The following is a 25435-nucleotide window of genomic DNA, read 5'->3' on the forward strand; positions in this document are numbered from 1 at the left end:
TAAGGGTTGGTTAACAGGCAGAAAACAGAGAGTAGGAATAAACAGGTCATTCTTGCGTTGGCAGGCTGTGACTAATGGGGTACCGCAGGGATCAGTGCTTGGGTCCCAGCTGTTCACAGTATATATCAATGATTTGGATGTGGGGACCAAATGTAGTATTTCCTGGTTCGTAAATGACAAAACTAGGTGGGAATGTGTATTGTGAGGAAGATGCAAACCAGCTTCAAGGGGATTTGGAAAGACATAGTAGGCAAGAACATGGCAGATGGAATATAATGTGGAAAAATGTGAGGTTATCCACTTTGGTAGGAGGAACTGATGTGCAAATTAGAAGATTAGAAAGTGTAGATGTACAAAGGGTGTCCTTGTCAATAAATCACTGAAAGCTAACATGCAGGTGCAGCAAGCAATTAAGAAGGCTAATGGTATGTTAGCCTTTATCTCAAGAGGATTTGAGTACAGGAGTAGTGAAGTCTTGCTTCAATTGTATAGAACCTTGGTTAGACCGCACCTGCAGTTTTGGTCCCCTTACCTTAGGAAGGATATTATTGCTAAAGAGTGAGTGCAACGAAGGTTCACCAGACTTGTTCCCGGGATGGCGGGACTGTCCTGTAAAGAGAGATTGGGGAAACTCGGCCTGTATTCTCTAGAGTTTCGAAGAATGAGAGGTGATCTCATTGACACCTATAAAATACTTAAAGGGATAGACAGGGTAGATGCAACTAAGATGTTTCCCCTGGTTGGGGAGTCTCGAACCAGGGGAATTAATTTCAAAATAAGGGAGTGGCCACTTAGGACAGGGATGAGGAGAAGGTTCTTTACTCAGAGGGTTGTGAATCTTTGGAATTCTCTGTCCCAGAGGACTGTGGAAGCTCAGTCATTGAGTATGTTTAAAGCAGAGATTGAAGATTTCTGAATACAAATGACATAGGGGGATATGAGGATAATGTGGGGAAAAGGCATTGAAGTGGATGATCGGCCATGATCGTATTGAATGGCGGAGCAGGCTCAATATGCTGAATGACCTACTCCTGCTCATATGTTCCTATTGTCACAAGTGTTTTTTTTTAAAACTAAGAGGTCTGTGTGCCTTTAAAAGCTGGGAGCAGGGGTGTTTTCTGTGAGCACTGAATGTTGACACTTAGTGTTTGAAGTGCAGGTTGTAAATCTTGTATCCAAGCAACCAGAAACATTTATGACTGTCTTGTGACAGGTTTTGGCAGTGTGTAAGAGACCAGGAGCTGGGGAGCAGCTAGCAGTGAACTGTAGCTGCGATTTGATGATAGACCAGAAAAAAAGACCTTTTCTCTCTTTAAACAAAAAATAAACTTTACATCTCATAGAAAGAAATACTACATTTAAGATGTGATTTTTGACTTGCCTGAAGAGAGAGAGAAAAGAGGAATTGCTATACTCTGGAGTAACACTGCTTTGGAGGAAGGAAACCTTGTGTTTCAGGTGTGGCAGATTGCTGTTGCCTCCAGTCTCAAGAATCCCTGCCTTAAGAGTGAGTCCTGTTATCTTTTGTGCTTTTGGAAAATCCTGAAATCTCAAGAAAGTTTCTACTGTTGGACTGCTACTTTAGAATTTAAGTAGACCTGTTGCTCCAACCTTTTGCTGAAACATCTGTGTGACTCGTGCTGCAGACGAATTGCCTTGAACACCTACCCATCACAGATTGTTCATTAATTTCACCTGGAGAGACTGAGAGTGGCATCCGACTATTTAACTCTGGGACACCTCATCATTCTGGAAATATCCTACCAGACGTTACCCAGTTATAGAGTCATAGAGAGATACAGCACTGAAACAGGCCCTTCGGCCCACCAAGTCTGTGCCGACCAACAACCACCCATTTATACTAATCTTACATTAATCCCATATTCCCTACCACATCCTCACCATTCTCCTACCAGCTACTTGCACTAGGGGCAATTTACAATGGCCAATTTACCTATCAACCTGCAAGTCTTTGGCTGTGGGAGGAAACCGGAGCACCCGGCAGAAACCCACGCGGTCACAGGGAGAACTTGCAAACTCCACACAGGCAGTACCCAGAACTGAACCCGGGTCGCTGGAGCTGTGAGGCTGGGTGCTAACCACTGCGCCCCTGTGCCGCCCCAGTTATTTTATTATTCCTAAGAAACAGTTTGAATTTAAAACATTGTTTTAAAACTGGTTAACCATTGGTTTTGAATGTATGTGTGTGCATGAGGGTTAGGAAAAATAAGGTGTTATAAAATCTTTTCATACATATAGATTTATCTCATTATGGTTTAAAACTTGATTTATTAATAAATAGTTAATTTTGGTTTGGTGTGCTTTGTTTTGGGGGATATATAAGGTGTTTAATTTGGTTAATTTCCAGTAGGTGGCAAACTACTAATACGCTGTGACCTGTGGAATGGTGGGACTGAATTAACAGTGTTACAACCAAGGCGGGAGTAATGCACTATCTAAATTCAATGACTTTGTTCCCTACCCGAGAAGCTATCCTGGTCTCACCTGATTTCAGCTGGATGAATCTCGTTGATAATTAGGAACTGCATTTTGAAAAGAATAGCAAGTAGATAGGGAGTTCCAATTTTACCTATATGCATCTCTCTGACATCTGTGCCGAACAGTACGTCTAACTCTGGATATAATGTGCATAGAAGATCTTGTTCTATTTTTCTTCGCAAATTTTGATTTCTATTGCGTGTGTACTGTGACAGGACAAATGGGCAAAATGCTTCATTTATGTTATGTGGCAGCAACATTACAATATATGAAAGTGAAGGGGTAAAATAAGTTGGGCATTAAAGTTACCAAAAGTTCAAATGGAGTAACCTTGTCAGTTAAGAGACTGTTGATACCTAGGCGAAAGCAAAAGAGTTGAAGAAGCAATTAATGGTAAATTGTTGACTCTATGAAGAAAACATAAGATTCTTAGTAATGAGTGAGATTTTTTTTCAGATTTCCAGGATGCTATGATTTTTGCACACTGCTTCACTGTGTGTCAAACCTCAACAACCGATGACCACCTCATTCGTTACTGCTCACTGTTGCAAATCTTCTTCAAATATGAAATGATTTTCTTTTATCTGCCCCTTTTATGAACAAGTAAACACTCCAATTTGTTTTCTATTCACAGGTGAATTGTAAATGTAGTTGCTAATGATTCCAACTAAGTAAATGGAGTGTACCAGCCATGGGCAGTCTCAATGATCCAGAAGATACGTATGTTGCAGTGATTCGTCCTAAGAATGCTGCTAGTTTGAATTCCCGTGACTATCGAACAAAATCATATGAAGTAAGCAAGTAAATACTTTTTAAAGTATTCCCTGAAGATGTGTCGGCTGTCAAAAGTAAATATCGTATTTAATCACAAATAGATGTTATTGGGCATCAATTCCAGTGACAGTTTTTTTCGTGGTTGTAATGGAGATTTATTTTGCCATTTGGATGAGTATTTGCCACCCATTGTCTATGATTTGGCAGTAAATCTGGTCCTCATTTTAATGCCAGATCTTGGTTAAATACTCCATCTTTCAAGGCAGAGTATTTTTAAAAAGAATGCAATCTTACTACACATATAGCCCTCCACAGGGAACTACCATCATAAGAGGTAGCACATCTGGCTAATCAAATGGAGTTCTTTGACAGAATACTGAGATGGTGAATAAATAAATTTAACTTAGATGGATTGTCAGAAAACATTTGCAACAGAACTGGGGGCAACCTTGTGGCGTGAACAGGAAATTAGTTGGGTGGTCGGAACAGGCTTGGATTGGCAAAAAAAATGACAAGTCGCTCCCCCCCCCCCCCCCCACCAGCCCTGGATCGCTGCAGGACCCTCCATTTTAGCCACATAATCTGTTATTTTGGATTAGAGGCAAGTATATTCAGTTTTGCAAATGAAACTGTTAGCAGGCATAGTGAATTCTGAAGAAGGGAGATGAAAATTACAGAAGAACAGAGACAAATTGATGGGAGATGCAGTTCAATGCAACAAAATAATATGTATTTGGGTGTCTTCACTTCTGATGAAAGGTACATACTGGAAATGTCATAACCTCTCATTTCTCTTTCCAGATTTTTTTTTGCTTTTTTCCAGCATTTTCTGTTTTCACTTTCTAAGAAAAATTCTTCTAATTGCAAATCTTGCTGGAGAGATTTTAGCTTTATACAGTGGAACCTTGTATAATCTATCCAGTTGAATTAAATTCCTGCTTTTTAAAATATGAGAAACAGATAACTCAAATGCTTGTGAGTTATTAAACTGGGACTGAGGGCACAAAACTAGAGGGGATGGGTACAGTCAATACACATACAATGAACACCTGATTGACAGACTAAGTACTTGCGAAGTTGACTTTATTAACGTATTTTGCTATGATAATCTAATGTCCTGACTCTCAGCAACATGTGCCCAGTACCATTTCCAAGCTAGTCATTCTTCTTTGAACACTGTAATATATAATTCAACAATTTCTTGAACCTTAATATTCTTTATAAACCTCATATGTAAAATTTTATTAATGCCCTCCAGAAACACTCTTTCCCTCTATGGTGCTTGCTCAGATGAACTGGAATGTATGCAACCTCAGCATCCCGTTCAATCCAGTGCTGAGAGCTTTAAACCTCATATCCTGCCCATCCTGCTTACATTCATCTTGGCAACACCTGCATCCACCCACGTCATTTTCTCCAGCACAAAAATCCTTACTTATGTTTCTGTCAACTTTAGACTTAATTTCTTTTGTGTCCTCCTCACTGGACCCCAATTTCCACATTCCTTAAAACTCACTTTTTCCAGAACTCAGTTGCATATTTATTGATCTGTATAGTCAAAAGCAAAATGCTGAGGATGCTGGAAATCTAAAATACTCAACAGATCAGGCAGCATCTGTGGAGAGAGAAACCGAGTTAACTTTTCTAATCGATGACCTTTCATCAGAACTGATTTCCATAGAGTTTTGTTCACTATCTTTGCTGACCACTAACTTCGTGTCCCCCAAAGCATCAAATAAATCTTCTATGGTCTCACTCCAAATTCCTGTGCAATCTCAGCCAGCTTTCTCTCCTCTCCAGTCCTTTGTGGCCTTTTATGCATTTACCTCCTTTCCTCTCCACTTGTGGGGGTGGGGTGGGTATTGAACCTTCATTTGTCTTCGCTCTACTGTCTGGAATTCATCCATTTTCACTCCTCTGCCTCGATTGTTTTTCATACCTTTTAAAAGCCTCCTAAAGAGCCATTTTATAAAATCCAAGCCTTTGGTCACCTAAGTGAGACAAGTGAAGTTGGGCTCTTTTCATGAACAGAGAATAAGAGAAAATCTTCATAGAGAAGTTCTAAGTTAGAGGTATTTTAATAAGGTAAAATGGTAAAACCATTTTTACTGCTTGTTGAGTTGGAAACTAGAGGGTAGAAGTTTGCTAATCGCCACAAGGAGAGGTTTGGTGAAAGTTTTCTCTGCAGAGAATTGTTAGGATCTGCAGTGCCCTGCCAGAAAAGATGGTGGAAGTAGAATCTCAAACACCTTTTAGAAGGAAAATGGATAAATATTTGAATAAGAAACATTTAGAAAGCAGGGGAGCAAGATTATTTAATACCTCTTTCAAAGAGCTGGTACAGCTGGAGTGGGCTGAATGGCCTCCTTGTGTGCTGTAAAAATCCGAAAGGCTCAGTTACTATACTGTTTTTCATCGTATATAGAATGTATAAATACCTGACTGCAGAATTTTGGAATCCACACAGCTGCACATCAGAAATGGAAATTGCCTTTCTTTCAACTTTGCAATTCAGTACTATTTATGGCAAACTAACTTGAATGTTTTAAAAGTATTCTCTTGATAGACCTGAACGGATCCATTTTCACTGTCTTTAGCTTTGTTGCCATATTATTGTGTAACTTGTAAATTCAGAATTAGCTTAAAAGCTTAATTTTGCTCTCTATTAGCTACGTAAGAAAGTGGAACTTATTTTAGCAGTTCTCAGTTGTTCCCAGCACTTATACTATAATCTATTTTAATGTTTTACGGTATTGTGGAAGTAGCAGCACTTATGAGATCACATTGATGGTGTATATGAGCATATTACTGATCTTGCTACTTGATCAAGATCATTTAAACATATAGATAGACAGTACACTCAGTACCCAGTACACTCAATTCCTTCAAATCTGTGGGACTATCTGAGTTGCAGAGAGCTGGCACAGACATGATGGGCCAAATGGCATCCTTCGGTGTTGTAACCATTCTTTGATTCAATAGACCTGTCCTGTGTAGTCACCGCCATCTGAATGCAACTTCACTTGCAGCTGTTCCAGTCTGCAGAAACAGAAATCCTCTGCGTATGTACGTACATACATATAATGTATAAGTTATACCACAAAGGCACCGTGGATGAGAGGGGCAACGAGTGCTTTTATGTACCAATACTGATGGCCTTTCACATCTTATTGTACTGAAACTGACTGACTCTTTCCAATCACCCTTTCTAAAAATCAGCTTTGAATCAGCATTACTAGTTTTTTGGGGGTTGGGTGACTGACTGGACTTAACTGGTAGACAGTTATGACTGAGGTTTTCAAGTGCTGAACGCAGTGCAGAGAAGAGCCATGTGGCTAATTCCCTACATCAGAGCTTTGTATACTGAAGAAAGACAGGAAAATCTTGGACTTTTCAGCCAGGAAATGAGGCATCTGAAGATGATCTTAAGGAGGCATAGTTAAGAGAATGGAACAGGTAAGTGTAGAATATTACTTCAGATTAAAATGTGAGAGTAGTACAAGGTGACATGGGTTCAAACTAGCAAAAAGGTAAATTTAGGACTGATACCAGGAAATTTTTGTTTATGCATTGTTTGATCAATGTATGGAACAGACTTCCAGAGAGAAGGATACAGACAAAACCCCTGCAAGTACATAAGAAATAGTTGCGTTCTGTAATGGAGAGGGAAACCTTAGAATCTTTCTGAATGGATGAGTTAAGATGGGCTGAATGACTTTCCTCATAGAACCATAGAAAAATTTCAGTACAGAAGGAGGCCATTCAGCCCGTTGTGTCCGTGCAGGCTGAAAAAATTAGCCACCCAATCTAATCTCTCCTTTTAGCACCTGGTCCATAGCCTTGCAGGTTACAGCACTTCAGGTGCATGTCCAGGTACCTTTTAAAAGAATTGAGGGTTTCTGCCTCCACCACCATTCCTGGCAGTGAATTCCAGACACCCACCACCCTCTGGGTGAAAAAGTTTTTCCTCATGTCCCCTCTGATCCTTCTACCAATCATCTTAAATCTGTGCCCCCTGGTAATTGACCTTTCTATTAGGAGAAACAGGTCCTTCCTGTCTACTCTATCTAGGCCCTTCATAATTTTGTACACCTCAATTAAGTCACCCCTCCGTCTCCTCTGTTCTAACGAAAACAACCCTAGCCGATCCAATCTTTCCTCATAGCTGCAACGTTCAAGCCCTGGCAACATTCTTGTAAATCTCCTTTGTACTCTCTCCAGAGCAATTATGTCCTTCCTGTAATATGGTGACCAGAACTGTATGCAGTACTCCAGCTGTGGCCTAACCAGTGTTTTATACAGTTCCAGCATTACATCCCTGCTTTTGTATTCAATATCTCGGCCAGTAAAGGAAAGCATTCCATATACCTTCTTCATCACTTTATCTACCTGTCCTGCCAACTTCAGGGACCTGTGGACATGTACTCCAAGGTCTCACTTCTTCTACCTCTCTCGATATCCTCCTGTTTATTATGTATTCCTTGCTTTATTTGCCCTCCCCAAATGCATTACCTCACACTTCTCAGGATTGAATTCCATTTGCCACTTTTTCACCCACTTAACCAAACCATCTAATTATTTTCTGATCTGATGAAACAGGCAACTAGCTTAATTTAAAAAAAAAAATGCTGAATAAGTGTAATGTCACACGTATAATGCATAATAACCTAGATAAGTGTCGATATTCAACAGGCTTGTTTCAGTTTAAAAGCATTTTAATATAGCTTCCATTCAAATGAGTTTGTTTACAGACCAATAAAACTTGTATAGTCCAGATGAATTTTCAAAACATTCTACGTTGCTTGCAAAATTTCTCAGATGTGGTGTACTCGGATAGGAAAGGTGATGCTGAATGTCAAAAGTTGTTAATATTAATGGAACTTTTGTTCTGGAATTTGTCTTAAACAATAGCACCATTGTGCAGAATGCTGAAGGCAGAGCAGGAGAGACAAAAATCAAGGATATGAGCAGACTTGCACAGCAAATAAGACACCAGGTCAAGATAGCTGGGAAGAACGGGTAGTAGAAGATTCTGAAATTGATGGCCCTTCTTGGACTTTGACATCTATGCAGATACATTTGAATCATTTGTCAATCTGGTCACTTGGCCTATGCTGTGCTGGTATCATAGAAACCTAGAAAATAGGAGCAGGAGTAGGCCATTCGGCCCTGTGAGCCTGTTCCGTCATTCATTATGATTATGGCTGACCATCCAACTCAGTAACCTGTTCCCGCATTCCTCACATATCCTTTCATCCCTTTCACCCCAAGAGCTATATCTAACTCCTTCTTGAAAACATACAATGTTTTGGCTTCAACTGCTTTCTGGTGGTAGTGAATTCCACAGGCTCAGCACTCTCTGGGTGAAGAAATTTCTCTTCATCTCAGTCCTGAAAGGTTTACCCCATATCCTTAGACTATGACCCCTGGTTCTGGACTCCCCCACCATTGGGAACATCCTTCTTGCATCTACCCTGTCAAGTCCTGTTAGAATTTTATAGGTTTCTATGAGAACCCCCTCACTCTTCTGAACTCCAGCAAATATAATCCTAACCTACTCAATCTCTCCTCATACGTCAGTCCCGCCTTCCCAGGAATCAGTCTGGTAAACCTTTGCTGCACTCCCTCGCTAGCAAGAACATCCTTCCTCAGATAAGGAGACCAAATCTGCACACAATATTCCAGGTGTGGCCTCACCAAGGCCCTGTATAATTGCAGCAAGACATCCCTGCTCCTGTGCTCGAATCCTCTCGCTATGAAGGCCGACATACCATTTGCCTTTTTTACCGTCTGTTGTACCTGCATGCTTACCTTCAGCGACTGGTGTATGAGAACACCCAGGTCTCGTTGCATATACCCTGTCTCAGTTTATAGCCGTTCAGATAATCTGCCTTTCTGTTTTTTGCCACCAAAGTGGATAACCTCACATTTATCCGCATTATACTGCATCTGCCATGCATTTTCCCACTCACTCAACTTGTCCAAATCACCCTGAAGCCTCTCTGCATCCTCCTCACAACTCTCCCTGCCACCCAGTTTTGTGTCATCTGCAAATTTGGAGATTATTACATTTAGTTCCCTCATCTAAATCATTAATATATATTGTGAATAGCTGGGGTCCTAGCACCAATCCCTGCTGTACCCCACTAGTCACTGCCTGCCATTCGGAAAAAGACCCGTTTATTCCTACTCTTTGTTTCCTGTCTGCCAACCAATTTTCTATCCATCACAATACACTACCCCTAATCCCATGCGCTTTAATTTTACACACTAATCTCTTATGTGGGACTTTGTCGAAAGCCTTCTGAAAGTCCAAATAAACCACATCCACTGGCTCCCCCTCATCAACTCTACTAGTTACATCCTCGAAGAATTCTTGTAGATTTGTCAAGCATGATTTCCCTTCCGTAAATCCATGACTCTGTCCAATTCTACCACTGTTCTCCAAGTGCTCTGCTATAAAATCTTTGATAATGGACTGCAGAATTTTTCCCACTACCGACGTCAGGCTGACTGGTCTATAATTCCTGCTTTCTCTCTACCTCCCTTCTCCCTTTTTAAATAGTGGGGTTACATTAGCTACCCTCCAATCTGTAGGAACTGTTCCAGAGTCTATAGAATCTTGGAAGATGACCACCAATGCATCCACTATTTCTAGGGCCACTTCCTTAAGTACTCTGGGATGTAGATTATCAGGCCCTGGGGATTTATCGGCCTTCAATCCCATCAATTTCCCCAGCACCATTTCGCTACTAATACTGATTTCCTTCAGTTCCTCCCTCATACTAAGCCCTGTGTTCCGCAACATTTCTGGTATGATATTTGTGTCCTCCTTTGTGAAGACAGAACCAAAGTATGCATTTAGTTGGTCAGCCATTTCTTTGTTCCCCATAATAAATTCCCCTGTTTCTGACTGTAAGGGACCGACATTTGTCTTCACCAATCTTTTTCTCTTCACATACTTATAGAAACTTTTATAGTTACTTTTACTTTTATGTTCCCCGCAAGCTTACTCTCGTACTCTATTTTCCCCTTCTTAATCATCCCTTGGTCCTGCTTTGCTGAATTCTAAACTGCTCCCAATTCTCAAGTCTGTTGTTTTTTCAGGCGAATTTATATGCCTCTTCCTTGGATCTAATTTCCCTTGTAAGCTATAGTTTGGCTACCTTTCCCGTTTTACTTTTGCGCTAGACAGGAATAAACAATTGTTGCAGTTCATCCATGCGCTCTTTGAATGTTTGCCATTGCCTATCCACTGTCATCCCTTTAAGTAACGTTTCCCAATGCATCATAGCCAACTCGTGCCTCATAACTTTGTAGTTTCCCTTATTGAGATTCAGGACTCTAGTCTCAGAATCAACTACGTCACTCTCCATCTTGAAGAATTCTATCATATTATGGTCGCTCATCCCCAAGGGGTCTCTCACAACGAGATTATCAATTATTCCCCTCTCATTACACAATACCCAGTCTAGGATGGCCTGTTCTGTAGTTGGTTCCTCAACGTATTGGTCCAGAAAATCATCCCATTTACACTCCATGAATTCCTCCTCTATGGTATTGTGACTAATTTGATTTGCCTAATCTATTTGCAGATTAAGATCACCCATAATTACAGATGTTCCTTTATCACATGCGTCTCTAATTTCCTGTTTAATGCCATTCCCAACATCACCACGACAGTTTGGGGGTCTCATGACTCCTGTCTAAGCGCCTGCTTCTTTGTTTTTGCACACCAGGGAATTTTTTTAAATCAGGCCCGTGAATGTATTTGGCATTAATGAAGCCCCAACTCGAGATGTGGAATCTAGCTTGTAATGCAACTGTTCCCATGTGGTTCTGTTGATTCTCATCCTTGAGACCCACCTCCTGCTTTCTCAACCCAATGCCCAGTAAACTACTGACCACCCAACTTTTCTTCCTGGTTTCCATGTTAGCTGATATTGTTAATGGTTCTCTCTTCTCAGATTCTGTCCCTCTTGTCTCCAAATCTGCTGTCATCACCCCTCTCCTCAAAAGAACCAACTCTTGGCCCCTCCGTCCTTACAAACTACCTCCCCATCTCCAACCTCCCTTTCCTCTTCAAAGACCTTGAATGTGTTGCCTCCCAATTTCGTGCCCATCTTTCCCAGAACTCGATGTTCAAATCCCTACAATCAGATTTCTGTCCCTGCCATGAAAATTACTTGATTTGTTAACACCTGACGCTTGTTTGGAGCTGAATTGGCAGTCAGAACCCATGTTTCAATAGGTGTGCTTTTCTGGCCAAATGACATCCTGCGTCACTATGACAAAGGTAAATAATCGGTCCTCGTCCTTCTGTATCTGTTTGCAACCTTTGACATGGTTGATCAGACAATCCTTCCCCACCATCATCCAGTTTGGTAGGCTTGCGCTCACCTGCTTCCATTCTTATCTATCTAATCGCATCCAGAGAATCACCTGCAGTGGCTTCTTCTCCTGCTGACAGAGTTACCTCTGATGTCCCCCAAGGATCTGTCCTTGGCACCCTCCTTTTTTCTTATCTAACTGTTGCCCCTTTGCGGCATCATCTGAAAACAGCATCAATTTCCACATAAACACTGATGACACCTAGCTGTACCTCACCACCATCTCTCTCGACCCCTCCACTGTCCCTAAATTGTCAGACTGCTTGTCTGACATCCAATACTGAATAAGCAGAGATTTCCTTGAATTGAATATCGAGAAGACCGAAGCCATTGTCTTCAGTCCCAGCTATAACCTCTGTTCCTTAGCCATCAATTTCATTCCTCTCCCTGGCAACTGTCTGAGGCTGAACTAGATTCTGTTTGTACCCTTGGTGTCTTATTTGACTCCGTGATGGGCTTTCAATCACTCATCTGCACCATCAGTAAAACCACCTATTTCCACTTCTGCGTTGTCTGACTCTGCCCTGACTCAGCTCATGTGCTACTGAAACACTTATCCCTGCCTCTATACTTGATTATTCCAATGCAACCCAGGCTGGCCTCTCACGTTCTACTCTCCCTAAACGTAAGGTTAATTAAAACTCTACTGCCCATGTCCGAACTCACAGTAAATCCCAAACCCATTATCCCAAACCCATCACTGACACGTTTTAAAATTCTCATCTTTGTTTTCAAATTCCTCCATAGCCTGACCTCTCCCTATTTCTGTAATCTGCACCAGCCTCTCAACCTTCCAGGATATCTGCAGTCCCCTAATTCTGGCCTCTTGAACATCCCTGATTTTAATTGCTCCACCATTGCCTGCAGTTGCCTAGGCCCTAAACTCTGGAATTCTTTCCCTGACCCTCTTTGCCCTTTTACCTCTTTCCTCCTTTAAGACACTCTTAACACCTACATCTTTATCCAAACTTTTGGTCATCTGCCCTAATGTCTCCTTATGAGGCACAGTGTCTTTTTTTGTGTGTTATAATGCCCTTGTGAAGCTCCTTGGGCTGTTTTTAATGTTAAAGACGCTATATAAATGCAAGTCGTTGCTGTTGCTTACTCCGTTTAGGTTAGTGGAGGGAAAGTTGAAATAGTGACCTTATTGCAACTATCATTAAACCACATACTGCCTAGAGATCAGGATCAGACCAGAGACGAGTCGACATACATAGCAGCTTTTGTTAACCTGCTTACATAGCTTTGGGAAGCTATAGATCGGAGTTGGAATTGTCAACTGCAGACTGTTGCAACAAGATGAAGACAAAGGTCAGTGCCCCAGAAGCGCCAACTCCAACTTTTATGCCCTGTATGAACTTGCTTTATTATCACTGGTGATTACTGGAGGCAGCTGCTTGCTGCTTAGTGCCATAGACCTAAAGTCAAAAATCCTTTTTTCTGACCATTTGGATCATTCAATATCAAACACACTCGCTTGTCCCTAATGTGGCCATGGAATCTCTCATCATGAGATAGGATGCAGGCCAGGACCATAGGAGTTTTATTGAAGTTTGGCGTAGGAGTTGCATTGTGGCCTTTGATCACTTGTAGTTTCAGAACTTTGTGGTGTGAAGTTGTTAATTATGTGGGATGCAGATAACCTCCACCCTTACTATTAAAGGTTCCTTATTGCTTCAACGTTTTGAACTTGTTTTGTGAATGTTGGACTTTGTAGCATGATAATGTTTTAAAAATTGAAATTTTTAATGTAGTTCAAGATGGAGTCAGAAGTCAGGTGACCTCACATCTACTCTGCTTAAAGACGAGATAAGGTTCTTGGTTACCGTGAAAACAAGGAACCCAGATCAAAGATCTTTTTGAAAAGCCAGGACTTGAAGGGTATAACACCTGAAGAACAATGGGTTTTACGCTCCCAGAATTTCAGATCGTAAACAAGGAGTCAGTGGTTCTGAAAATATAAATTCGAATGGTAGTTAACTGGGAGAGCGGAGAGGCATCTGACCTGTGAGGAATCGCACCGGAGAGCGAGCTGTAAATCAAGACTGAGACTTAGGGCCTGCACTTACCTGGGAAAGCGGAGGGGTAGGCTTTGGCTTGAGGTCGGTGCGAGCTGTGTTTGAAGAAAGAGTGAAAAAAAAAATTTAACAGTGATATCACATGAAAGTCGTAAGCTGATTGGTTGGTGAATAACTGCTATTAGAGTGCCTGTAAATAGCTGGAAAATCAGAAAAAAAGTAGTTTTTTTTTTTAACCCTCAAATAGCTACCTTATAAGTGGTAAGGTTGGTATTAATAAGGTTTTTAGCTAGTTTAATTAATTACTAATTAGAAAGTGCTGCTTGGACAGATGTGAAGCTATGAATTTGGTATGTGAGAGAGTTCAGTGAAGAGGGGAAGGAGGTGCTCCTTTGTCTCTTTTTTTTTGCCTTTTCAGTCTGCAGTATTTGTTTCCAACTTTGATACAGGGGAAGAAGCTGATTGGTAAGTAACTGGTAAGTTATTCTACTTATTACACTAAAAATAATTAGTTTTTAAAGATATGGTATGGTAGGGCAGCTCGGCCGAGTGGAATGAGGGAACTCGTGGATGGACCACTTATCCTTGACCAACACATCTGCAGGAAGCGTCACCAGCTGCAGAAGCTTGAGCTCCAGGTTTCGGAACTCAAGCGGCAACTAGAGACATTGTGGTGCATCCGCGAGGCAGAGAATTATGTAGATAGCATGTTTAGGGAGGTGGTCACACCACAGGTTAAGTGTGTGCAGGCAGAGAGGGAATGGATGACTGCCAGGCAGTCGAAGAAAGCTACACAGGTAGTACAGGCGTCCCCTCAGTCGGTCTCGCTTGCTAATCGGTTTTCCATTTTGGATACTGGTGAGGGCGCTGGTTCCTCAGAGGATTGCAGCAAGAGTCAATTCTGTGGCACCAGGGGTGGCTCAGCTGCACAGAAGGGGAGGAAGAAGAGTGGAAGGGCAATAGTGATAGGGGATTCATTAGAGGAACAGACAGGCATTTCTGTGGCCGCAGATGTGACACCAGCATGGTATGTTGCCTCCCTGGTGTCAGGGTCAAGGATGTCACAGACTGGCTACAGGATATTCTTCTGGGGGAGGGTGAGCAGCCAGATGTCATTGTCCACATTGGTACCAAGGACATAGGTAAGAAGAGGGATGAGGTCCTGAAAGCAGAGTTTAGGGAGTTCAGAAATAAATTAAAAAGCAGACCTCAAAGCAGTAATCTCAGGATTACTTCCAGTGCCGTGTGCGAGTGAGCATAGGAATAGGAAGATTAAGCGATTGAACCCATGACTGGGGAATTGGTGCAGGAGGGAGGGCATCAGATTTCTGAGGCTTTGGGACCGGTTCTGTGGTAGGTGCGATTTGTACAACATGGACAGGATGCAACTTAGCAGGACTGCGACTAATGTCCTCACAGGGAGATTTGCTAGTGCTGTTGGGAGGGTTTAAATTAAGATGGCAGAGGGTTTGGAACCTAAGAGGGAGCTCAGATTGGAGGGAAGCAAAACTGATCACAGGAAGTTGAAAAGTAGTAAGCGAAATTAGAAGGGCACTCTTATCTGAATGCACGCAGCATTCGCAACAAAGTTGATGATTTGAAGGCACAAATAAATGGGTATGATTTACTTGTCATTATGGAGATGTGGTTACAGGGTGACCAGGACTGGAAACTGAACATTCAGGGATATTCATCATTTAGGAGGGATAGGTGGAGGGGAAAAGGAGGTGGGATAGCGCTCTTAATAAGGGACAAGATCAGTACATTGGTGAGAGAAGATCTTAGATCGAAGGACCAAGATGTAGAATCCGTTTGGGTGGAGCTGAGAAACAGCAAGGGGCAGCAAACATTGGTGGGAGTTGTTTATAGGCCACCAAACTGTAGTGGTTATGTTGGGCACGGTATAAATCAGGAAATTAGAGGTGCATGTAACATGGGTAATACAGTCATAATGGGCAATTTCAATTTACATATAGACTGGGTAAACCCGAATCACTAATGCTGTGGAGGATGAATTCATGGAGTGTGTATGAGATGGGTTTCTGCAGCAGTATGTTGAGGAACCAACTAGGGATCGGGTTTAGATTTAGTATTATGTAATGAGAAAGGGCTAATTAATAGCCTTGCTGTAAAGGAGCCATTAGGAAATAGTGACTGCAATATGACAGCATTTTACATTAAGTTTGAAAGTGATATAGCTTATTCTGAAACTAGAGTCTTAAATCTGAACAAAGGAAACTATGAAGGTCTGGGGGGCAAGTCGGCCATGATGGATTAGGAAAATACAATAAAAGATTTGACAGTAGATGGACAATGGCTAATATTTGAATAAGTATTACATGGTTTACAACAAATATACATTCTTCTAAGACACCAAAACCCAACAGGAAAGGTGAATCAACCGTAGCTAACAAAAGAAGTTGAAGATTGCATTAGGTCAAAGGAAGTGGCTTGTAAGGTTGCCAGAAAAAGTGGTAAACCCGAGGATTGGAAGTAATTTAGAATCCAACAAATGAGGACCAAGAAATTGATAAAGGGAAAAGAGATTATGAATGCAAGCCAGCTAAAAACATAAAGGAGGACTGTAAAAGGCTTCTTTAGGTAAGTGAAAAGGAAAAGATTAGCAAGGACGAATGTGGGTCCATTGTAGGTGGAGACAGGAGAGTTTGTGGTGGAGAATGAGGAAGTGGCAGAGAGAGACTAAACAATTACTTTGTGACTTACTTCACAGAGGAAGATACAGAAAATCTCCCAGAAATACTAGGGAACCAAGGGACTAGTAAAAATGAAGAACTGAAAGAAATTTGTATCAATAAAGAGCTAATACTCAAAAAATTAATTGGATTACAGGAACATAGGAAGATAGGAACAGGAGTAGGCCATGAGCTACAACCCAGAGTATTGAAGGAGGTGACTATCTTTGAAAATTCTATAGATTTTGGAAGGGTTCCTGCAGACTGGCAAGTGGCAAATGTAACCCCAGTATTTAAGAAGTGGACGAGAGAGAATACGGAGAACTACAGACCTGTTCGTTTGACGTCCGTAGTTGGGAAAATGTTGGAATCTAATTTAAAGGGTGAGATAGCTGGACACTTGGAAAATAATAATGATTGGGCAGAGTCATCATGGATTTATGAAAGGGAAATTATGTTTGACAAACGTTGGATTTTTTTGAGGATGTTACGTGTAGCATAGATAAAGGAGAACCAGTGGATGTGGTGTATTTGGATTTTCAGAAGGCTTTTTATAAGGTCCCACCCAGGAGGTTAGTAAACAAAGTTAGAGCACATGGGATTGGAGGTAATATACTGGTGTGGATTGAGAGTTGGTTAACAGTGAGAAAGCAGAGAGTAGGAATAAATGGGTCATTCTCAGGGTGGCAGGCTGTTACAAGTAGGGTTCCGCAGGGATCAGTACTGGGGCCACAGCTGTTGACATTCTATGTAAATGATTTGGATGTGGGGACCAAATGTAATATTTCCAAATTTGCTGATGACACAAAACTAGGTGGGAATGTAAATTGTGAGGAGGGTGCAAGGAGGCTTCAAAGGGACTTGGACAGGCTAAGTGAGTGGGCAAGAACATGGCAGATGGAATATAATGCGAATAAGTGTGAAGTTGTCCACTTGGGTAGAAAAAAAACAAAGACAGAGTATTTCTTAAATGTTGAGGGGTTGGGAAGTGTTGATATCCAAAGAGACCTGGGTGTCCTTGTTTACGAGTCACTAAAAGCTAGTATGCAGGTACAGCAAGCAATTAGGAAGGCAAATGGTATGTTGGCCTTCATCGTAAGGGAATTTGAATACAGGAGTAAAGAAGTCTTGCTGCAATTGTATAAAGCCTTGGTGGGACCACACCTGGAGTATTGTGTACAGTTTTGGTCTCCTCATCTAAGGAAGGATATACTTGCCATAGAGGGAGTGCAATGGAGGTTCACCAGACTAATCCCTGGGATGGCGGGATTGTCTTATGAGGAGTGATTGAGGAAACTGGGCCTGTATTCTCTAGAGTTACGAAGAATGAGAATTGATCTCATTGAAACTTACAACATTCTTACAGGGTGTGACAGTATGGATATAGATAGGATGTTTCCCCTGGCTGGTGAGCCTAGAGCCAGGGGACATAGTCTCAGAATAAGGGGTAAACCCAGAATAAGGGATAGGCCATTCATGACTGGGATGAGGAGGAATTTCTTCACTCAGAGGGTGGTGATTCTTTGGAATTCTCTACCCCAGAGATTGCGGAAGCTCAATCATTGAGCATGTTCAAGACAGAAATTGATTAGATTTCTCAATACTAATGTCATCGAGGGATATGTGGATAGTGTGGGAAAGTGGAGTAGAGGTTAATGATCAGCCATGATCTAATTGAATGGCAGAGCCAGCTCGACGGGCTGAATGGCCTAGTCCTGCTCCTATGTTGCTATGATATGTTGAGAGATCTACAGTGAGCCTCCTTCTACCAATCCCTGAGTTGTCGCTTGATTCCTTTCAGGGTTCAGTGGCTCAGACTCTTGCTAGACTAGCATTGGAGATTCCTGTCCCTTTTGTGGAGCCTTTTATGTTGGGCTTTTTCCCTATATATTCTGTTGGGGTTCAATGTTTCAGATTACTCCAGTAAGTGAATCCTGTGTGCTGCTTTATCTGCCCAATGTTTAGGTGAAGGTAGCAGGACCTCGAAATTGAATTGTAAGTTCTTAACACTGTATTCCAGCTTATTAAATACACCTCTGTGCAAAATGGTCTTTGATAGATAGATGAATATACCCTCCATTAGACTGTGGCTCATTAAACAAGTAAATAGACAGTATTAAGTACAAATTGTATGTTCATAGTTTACAAACTTTACTGTTCAAACAAGATGCTTTTACGTTATCTCAACATACAGGTGATCCTTGAAATATGATTGTCCATTTTTTTCAAGGTGAAATGATACTCTGGAGTCACTGATGTTGTCAGTGTTACACTTATGCAAGGAGCAATTATGAACTATAAAAATGAACTGAGGAATTGAAGTCTAAAATGGACACCTTTGCTGCAAGACAAATGGAATAAGTGGTCAGGTGACTTCTCCTGTTCTGTGAATACACATGCCAACTGCTAGAACTCTGAACCAGACGTCATGTCTGGTCAAGTGTTGAATGAAACATTAGAAATGTTAATAGCCTATTCCATGTGACTGGCTACCTTTTTCAACCTGTTGGATTAACAATGACTTTGTAGACATAGAGTCTGCAGAATCAAACTCGGGCTAATAGGTGTGAAAAAACACCACTACGCCAAGATGGCGTAGAGATGGGCAACATCCACGTTCATTGCCAAACAATGGTCATACCATCAAACCATTTATGAAAACACAATGAGAGTGAAACCTTGGTCACCAGACAGAAACCAAGTCTCAGATGAGGAGGTTTTTAATAAGATATTGCTGAGCCAGAAAGACAGAAGAAAGCCAGGAGGCTGAGAGAGATCTATTTTGACAAAGAAGATGCTACCTGAATACCACTTTAAAATTACCTCGAGACAAACAAAAGATGCCCTTTGAAACTGCCCACCTGAGAGAGAGTAACAGGATTTTTCGTAGTTGGACTGTGGATGAGATTTAACCAAAGAAGTCTGCAGCAAAGCATCCATTCACCAGAAACTTTCCAAATTTGACTTCAGTGAGTTAGGAAAAGCAAAGCCATGCCTGCACTGTTTAAATTTTCCTCCCGGGAAATAATCAAGGCTTCACAACAAACTCTTTTTAGACATACCAGACCTAAATGCATGCTGTCTTTTAATCCCTATCTTTTCTTGGGTGTGTGCTTGTGTGTACGTATGAGCGGGTGAAGTTGCGAATTTTGGGATTTTAGTTAATAAACATTTATCTTCCTTTAAACCTAAGAGAACATTTGTGTGTTTATTGACCATTAAAATGCACTGAGATTGAGCAGAATTCTAATCAAAACATTGCCTGCGGTCAGTTGAGAGGTAAGGGAAACCACTCCTGAAATTTCTCACCTGTTCGTAACATCAGTCTCAGCTAGCCTCAGGCTGACTGAGATAAAGTCAGCCACACTATGCCATTCATTTAAAGATATATTGGAGCAAACTCCTTTTTTTTAAATAAAAAAAACAATTTTCTGGTGTCGGCTTTGAATCAGTGGTAGCAACTTTCACCTGAGTCAGAAGTTTCAAGCCCCACTTGAGAGACTTGAGCACATAATTTAGGCTGCCACTTCAGTATGGTACTGAGGGAATGCTGCAAGATCAAAACTGTCATCTTCTGGATTAGACCTTAAACTGTGGCACACTCTGCCCTTTCAGGTGCAGGTAACAGATCCCATGGCAGTATTTGAAGAAGGGCGGGGGAGTTTTCCCAATATCTTGGCTGATATTAATCCTTCAACCACTAAAATAGGTGTTCATTAATCTTCTTGCTTTTTGTGAGACTTTGCTGTGCACAAAATTGCTGCTGCATTTCCCTGCATTACAAAGCACTGATACTTCAAAATTATTTCATTGGCTGTGAAATATTTAAAACATACTGAGGTCATGAAAGGCATTATGTAAATCTCAGTTTGTTCTTATTTATTCCTTTTCTGCTGCTTTGTGTTAACTTCTGTTTGTAATTACCTAGGAAAGTGAAGTTTAAAAGAATCTCCCTCCAGTCTGTTTCTATCCGACCAAAGTGTTAAACTATCCAAACTGAATAAAATGAAATGCAAGCAGAATCTGAAAAGCAATGTACAAAGCAAAATACTGCAGATGCTGGAAATCTGAAATAAAAACAGAAATGCTGGAAATATTCAGCAGGTCTGGCGGCATTGGTGGAGTGAGAAACAATTAATGTTTCAGGATAACCTTTCATCAGAACTGGTTAAAGATAGGAATGTAATAGGATTTGACCTATTTAAAATCTATTTTTTATTTCTAGCATTTCCTGTTTATATTTCTGAAAAACAATGTGTCTGATGTGACTGTGATGCATCCCAGACTGTAATGTGTATTCTAGTAGCTTAGGAAAACAACCACCAGAAATCAATGTTAATCCTGGAGTGTCTACTGTGGACAGCAAGAAAGAAACCAATTGACATCTAACAGATAGAACACTAAAATAAAAGCAAAATACTGCGGATGCTGGAAATCTGAAACAAAAACAAGAAATGCTGGATTCACTCAGCAGGTCTGGCAGCATCTGTGGAAAGAGAAGCAGAGTTAACGTTTCGGGTCAGTGACCCTTCTTCGGAACTGCACGGGTCACTGACCCGAAACGTTAACTCTGCTTCTCTTTCCACAGATGCTGCCAGACCTGCTGAGTGAATCCAGCATTTCTTGTTTTTGTACCAGATAGAACCCTTATTCTGGATCACAGAGAAATCGGTCACATTGTTGTTCTCTGCAAGTTTCATCCTTCCCTGCTACTTGTATAGTGATGTTTCATTTGGAGAGAAAGGGTTTCAAAATAAGTAACATATCATTATTCGTGTTTATTGTGTTAGTCTATTTTCCATTTTACTCTGTGACGTACCACCTTTTGTATCACATTTGGTTGTGTACTTTTTGTGAAGATTCTCCTGCTAGAACTGCAAAACGAAGGCAAGGAAAAAAAGAGGAAGAAAGTTTTGTTACAAACAAAACTGAAAAGGGATGAAAATAAAGGACAGGACATTCTCGACTTTGTAGTTGAAGCCACCAAACTGACGTCTCCGAACAACCAAGGAGTCAAAGGTAGAACAAAAGCGCAATTTATTATACTTCATGGTGAGAGATTTTGTTTATATTCGTTCGTAGTTTGGTGTCACTAATTGTAAAGATTAAACAGTGGCTTTTATTAAATGAATGAATGTACAAGTTCGCAGCACACCATTTTGAAAATATTTTTTTAATTATCTCTTGGCAATTATGCCAAAGATTATTTGCACCAACAATTCATATTTATGCCACTGTTGGTGATTTTGTGTTTTCAAGTTTTGGAAAGGAATTGAAATGAACTATGTTTTATTGCACTAATTTGGAAAGAATCTGCCAACACAATTTGGAAATTGAAGGAAGTATATATGTTTTCCTATTCTTAATTGTGCAGTACAGACCATGAGCTAACAATTTGCTTCTATCCCTCTTCTCTCCTGTGCAACTGGACATGAACAGATGCAGAAAAACAGCCTAAGATATTTGGCCTTCCAGTTTCCTTTCTCTCCTGGGACTGAACCCTTAAGGCCTTTATTGAAACACTAAAATGCTACTCTCTAGTCTTGCTTGACCATCTTACCTTTTCACTGTTTTCTTTCTTCCTCTTCCTCACTTGAAACAGTTAACTTCTTTCAATATACTGCCCTATGAATGGTCTCCAGTAACCTGGCCTGTTTCATATTATGTCTCACTCCTATTTTAATTTCATTTGCTTGACCATACCATTATAGAATCATACAGCACAGAGGGAGGCCATTCAGCCTATCTTGACTGTGCAGGCTTCCTGAAAGAAGTGCCAGTTAGTTTCACTCCCCTTTTTCCTTTTTAATTGTATGTTCAATTCCCTTTTGAAAGTTACTATTGAATCTGTTTCCACCACCCTTCAGGCAATGCATTCAAGATCATAACAACTTGCTGCGTAAAATGAAAATATACTCCTGCCACCCAGCCTTTTTTTTTGCCAAATCTATGTCTTTGGTTCCCAACTATCTTGCCAGTGGAAACAATTTCTCCTTATCTAGCCTATAACTTTGCAAAAAAAATTGACTTGGTTAAATTAGTGAAAACATCATTTGTTAGGTTTGACTCTAATTTGATCGCATTGTGACAACACATAATGTAATCCAAATTATCATTGGTGTTTCCCCAATTCAAAGAATGGTTAGAACTGAGTGAGATTTTAAAAAAAACTTAAAACTTGGAAAAAAATTTCCTAGAGATTAGACAATAGAAGCTAAAAAATTACAAAAATACTATTTTAAGGATGTTCATAGACTGGGTACAATGCTACTGAGTGGCCAAATAGTGCACTTACACCATGACAAGTTTGCATAGACAAAACACACAATATGACACAAAGAATGACAAAAATGTGACAACAGAAAGTGAAAGCAGATATAAGTTATACATAAATGCACATACGACTTAATGTTAAATTATTGTCCTTTTTCTGTAAGGTAAACGAGTGGTGTTGATAAAAGAATTCCCTGTTCACGGGGAGAATGTTTGCAGAGTAGCTGCACTTTATGTTGTGCCAGCAGCAGTTAAAGGTAAGAAAATTGTAAAGCCACAATGCCGAAGTCCATTTTAATGTGTTTTATTATAAACCCTCAGAAACGATGAAATATAGTGTCACAATTGTGCAAGTGACACTACTACTGCACAGCTGAATTGCATGCCTGTGGTCAGAGTTGTGATAGGGACTTGACCCCATTGGTATGATAAATTTAGTGATATCTATAAAACTATGTTTTGAGAGGCAGTTTATAATGAGTTGGCACTAAGAAACTGAGCTCAGTTTAAACAAAAAATGATTACTGGAATATAATCAGTAAAGGACAAGGATGCGCAATCAAACATGAGGCGCACATTTCCTTTCAAAGCTGTGGAAAATACAGGATTATTTCATCTGACATTTTTCAGGTTATGGTGTACCTGACAACAAGAAAGATTACTCTGGCCTGAAAATGACTGTTACTGAAGAAAACGAGGCTCAGTAACTGATTGGAATGCTTGCTTCATAGTACAGTAAACTTTTTTTTCTTTATTGCATTCAATTTTATTTATAAGAACTATTTAGGAGACCTTTAACTGGGATTTTCGGCTCCTGCATAAAATCAGTAGCGAAGACTTGCTATTTTGTCCTACAGCAGAATCTGGTGAATTTTCTGTGGTCAGTTGCATGTGAATAATTTTGGCAAGCTCCCATTGGGATTCTCACCTGCGCAAAGGGTCGCATCTCAGGAGAAGGAAGACAATTGTTGCTGAGGCCATGGGCACCAACAAAATAGAGAAGGGTCAGCTGAAGAAAAATTGAAAAATTCTTTTATTTCCCAGGGTCCCACTCCACCAACTGTAGCAGTTCTGTGTGCACTGTAGAAATGCCTTAGCGTTCTCAGTTTCCAGCATGATGGTGCCAGGAAAGGTGTTGCATGTGGTGCCTTTGTTCCTATTGGGACAGGGCATTCCCTGTCATTTCTGGTGGAAAATCATAGAAGTGATGACAGATGGCACAGCTGTTATTTTTTTTCATTTCTACTTGGGATGTGAGCGTTGCCGGTAAGGTCAGCATTTATTGCCCATCCCAATTGGTGTTGAATATTTGCAGTCCACCTGGTGTAGGTACACCCACAGTGCTTGTTCTGTAGCAGATTGCTACAACTAAGTGGCCAGCGGACAGTTAAGAGTCAACCATATTGCTGTGGATCTGGAATCAAGTGTAGGCCAGGTAAGAATGTTAATGAACCAGATGGGTTTTTATGACAATCTGGTAATCTAAGGGTCATTATTAATAAGACTAGTTTTTTATTTGATATTTATTAATTAAAATCTGGAATCCCCATCGTGGGATTTGAACTCGTGTCTCCGGAGCATTAGTCCAGGCCTCTGGATTGCTAATCCAGTAACGTTACCACTATGCTAACATCCCCTCATAACGTGCAAAGAACAAGAAGCGTCCCTTAGTACCCTCAATTGCATGAGTATAATGTTGAAATAATTTGATTGCTATGTTTACTATGGTGTGTGACAATAAAGATCTTTTTATTGGGCATTATAAAATCTGTTTGTAGTCTAAAATTTGGCTGCGTTTGCTGACAACGCAACCACTAGGTAGCGCTGCAGCGGCACATGCTCAAATGCAGCCTGTGCCACTAAAACGTCACAATCTGCGACTTCAAGCAGCTGCCAGGACTTGCGCAGAAAGAAGGAGCCAATCTGCGCATGTGCTTAGATTGGCGCAGTCTGATGATGTCAGCTGCCGGCTGCGTTATCAATCACTTTGTTTATAGATATTCTCCTGTACAAACCATGTTAATATGCACAGGGCTATCCTTTTTAGATGGATTGAACATCTTTTTCTTCATAAGAGTTGAATGTATTGATCATAATGTGCATAAATAGGCTGAGTTAAGTGCCAATTGTTACGCTATATAATTTAACTAGTGGTTCTACCATTTGCAGACAACAGCAAGATATCCTATTGCCTTGGAGCACCAAGTTTTTACTGCTTCCAGGATATTATGCGTGTGTGCAGTGAATCCAGCACTCATTTTTCTACACTCAGTGCAAAAATGCTGATTGCCTTGGACAAGTAAGAAGTTTACAGTTTTGCAGCCTTTACTGTGCAGCATTGCTTTATATGTACACAAGGAGCTATTTCTAAAAACTGGGATCAAAAATAGTGAAAATACTATATTATGTTTTACAATCCTCAATGTGTGGACCTTAATCAGTACTATCCTGAAACTGCAAAAAAGAAATGTGTTAAGAGCAGCCCTGGGTAACTCTCCCTCCAGTACCTGGCCTTTACTCCTGATCAGGTTTGTGATCAGAAGCTCAATGTGTACAAGATAATGGGCGTGAACCCAGATTCTACCACTTAATTCTTTTAATTTGATATGGATGATTCATGTGAGATTTCAAAGGAGACCAGTTGCAAATTTGTAAAATACCTATATTTGATCAGGTTTTCTTGAAATAATAATGGTGTCTGAACAATGCACGCTGTTATTAATGTACAAATTGGCCAACAGCTTGCAGTGTGGAAGAGATACCTTGTAAATGCCACAAGTTTCTGGCA

At 40.7% G+C, this 25435-nt stretch overlaps 1 protein-coding gene across 11 annotated transcripts in view; it reads left to right on the forward strand.

Annotated features, from left to right (window-relative positions):
- krit1 (KRIT1 ankyrin repeat containing) overlaps positions 1-25435 on the forward strand; it is a 103977-nt gene that overhangs the window by 14268 nt on the left and 64274 nt on the right. For 6 of the 11 annotated variants that reach the window (XM_068012324.1, XM_068012344.1, XM_068012359.1 and 3 more), the window contains 4 exons: positions 3134-3292; positions 21234-21426; positions 22812-22904; positions 24817-24946. In XM_068012324.1, coding sequence (XP_067868425.1) covers positions 3191-3292; positions 21234-21426; positions 22812-22904; positions 24817-24946 — 518 coding nt within the window. In that variant the 5' untranslated portion in view covers positions 3134-3190. Of the gene's footprint in view, positions 1-3133; positions 3293-3314; positions 3348-12876; positions 12975-21233; positions 21427-22811; positions 22905-24816; positions 24947-25435 lie in introns of those variants that run through there. The other 5 variants (XM_068012379.1, XM_068012388.1, XM_068012398.1 and 2 more) reach the window with 5 other exon arrangements.

This window comes from Heterodontus francisci, chromosome 2, assembly GCF_036365525.1.
Source record: "Heterodontus francisci isolate sHetFra1 chromosome 2, sHetFra1.hap1, whole genome shotgun sequence".
NCBI classification, from domain to species: Eukaryota; Metazoa; Chordata; class Chondrichthyes; order Heterodontiformes; family Heterodontidae; genus Heterodontus; species Heterodontus francisci.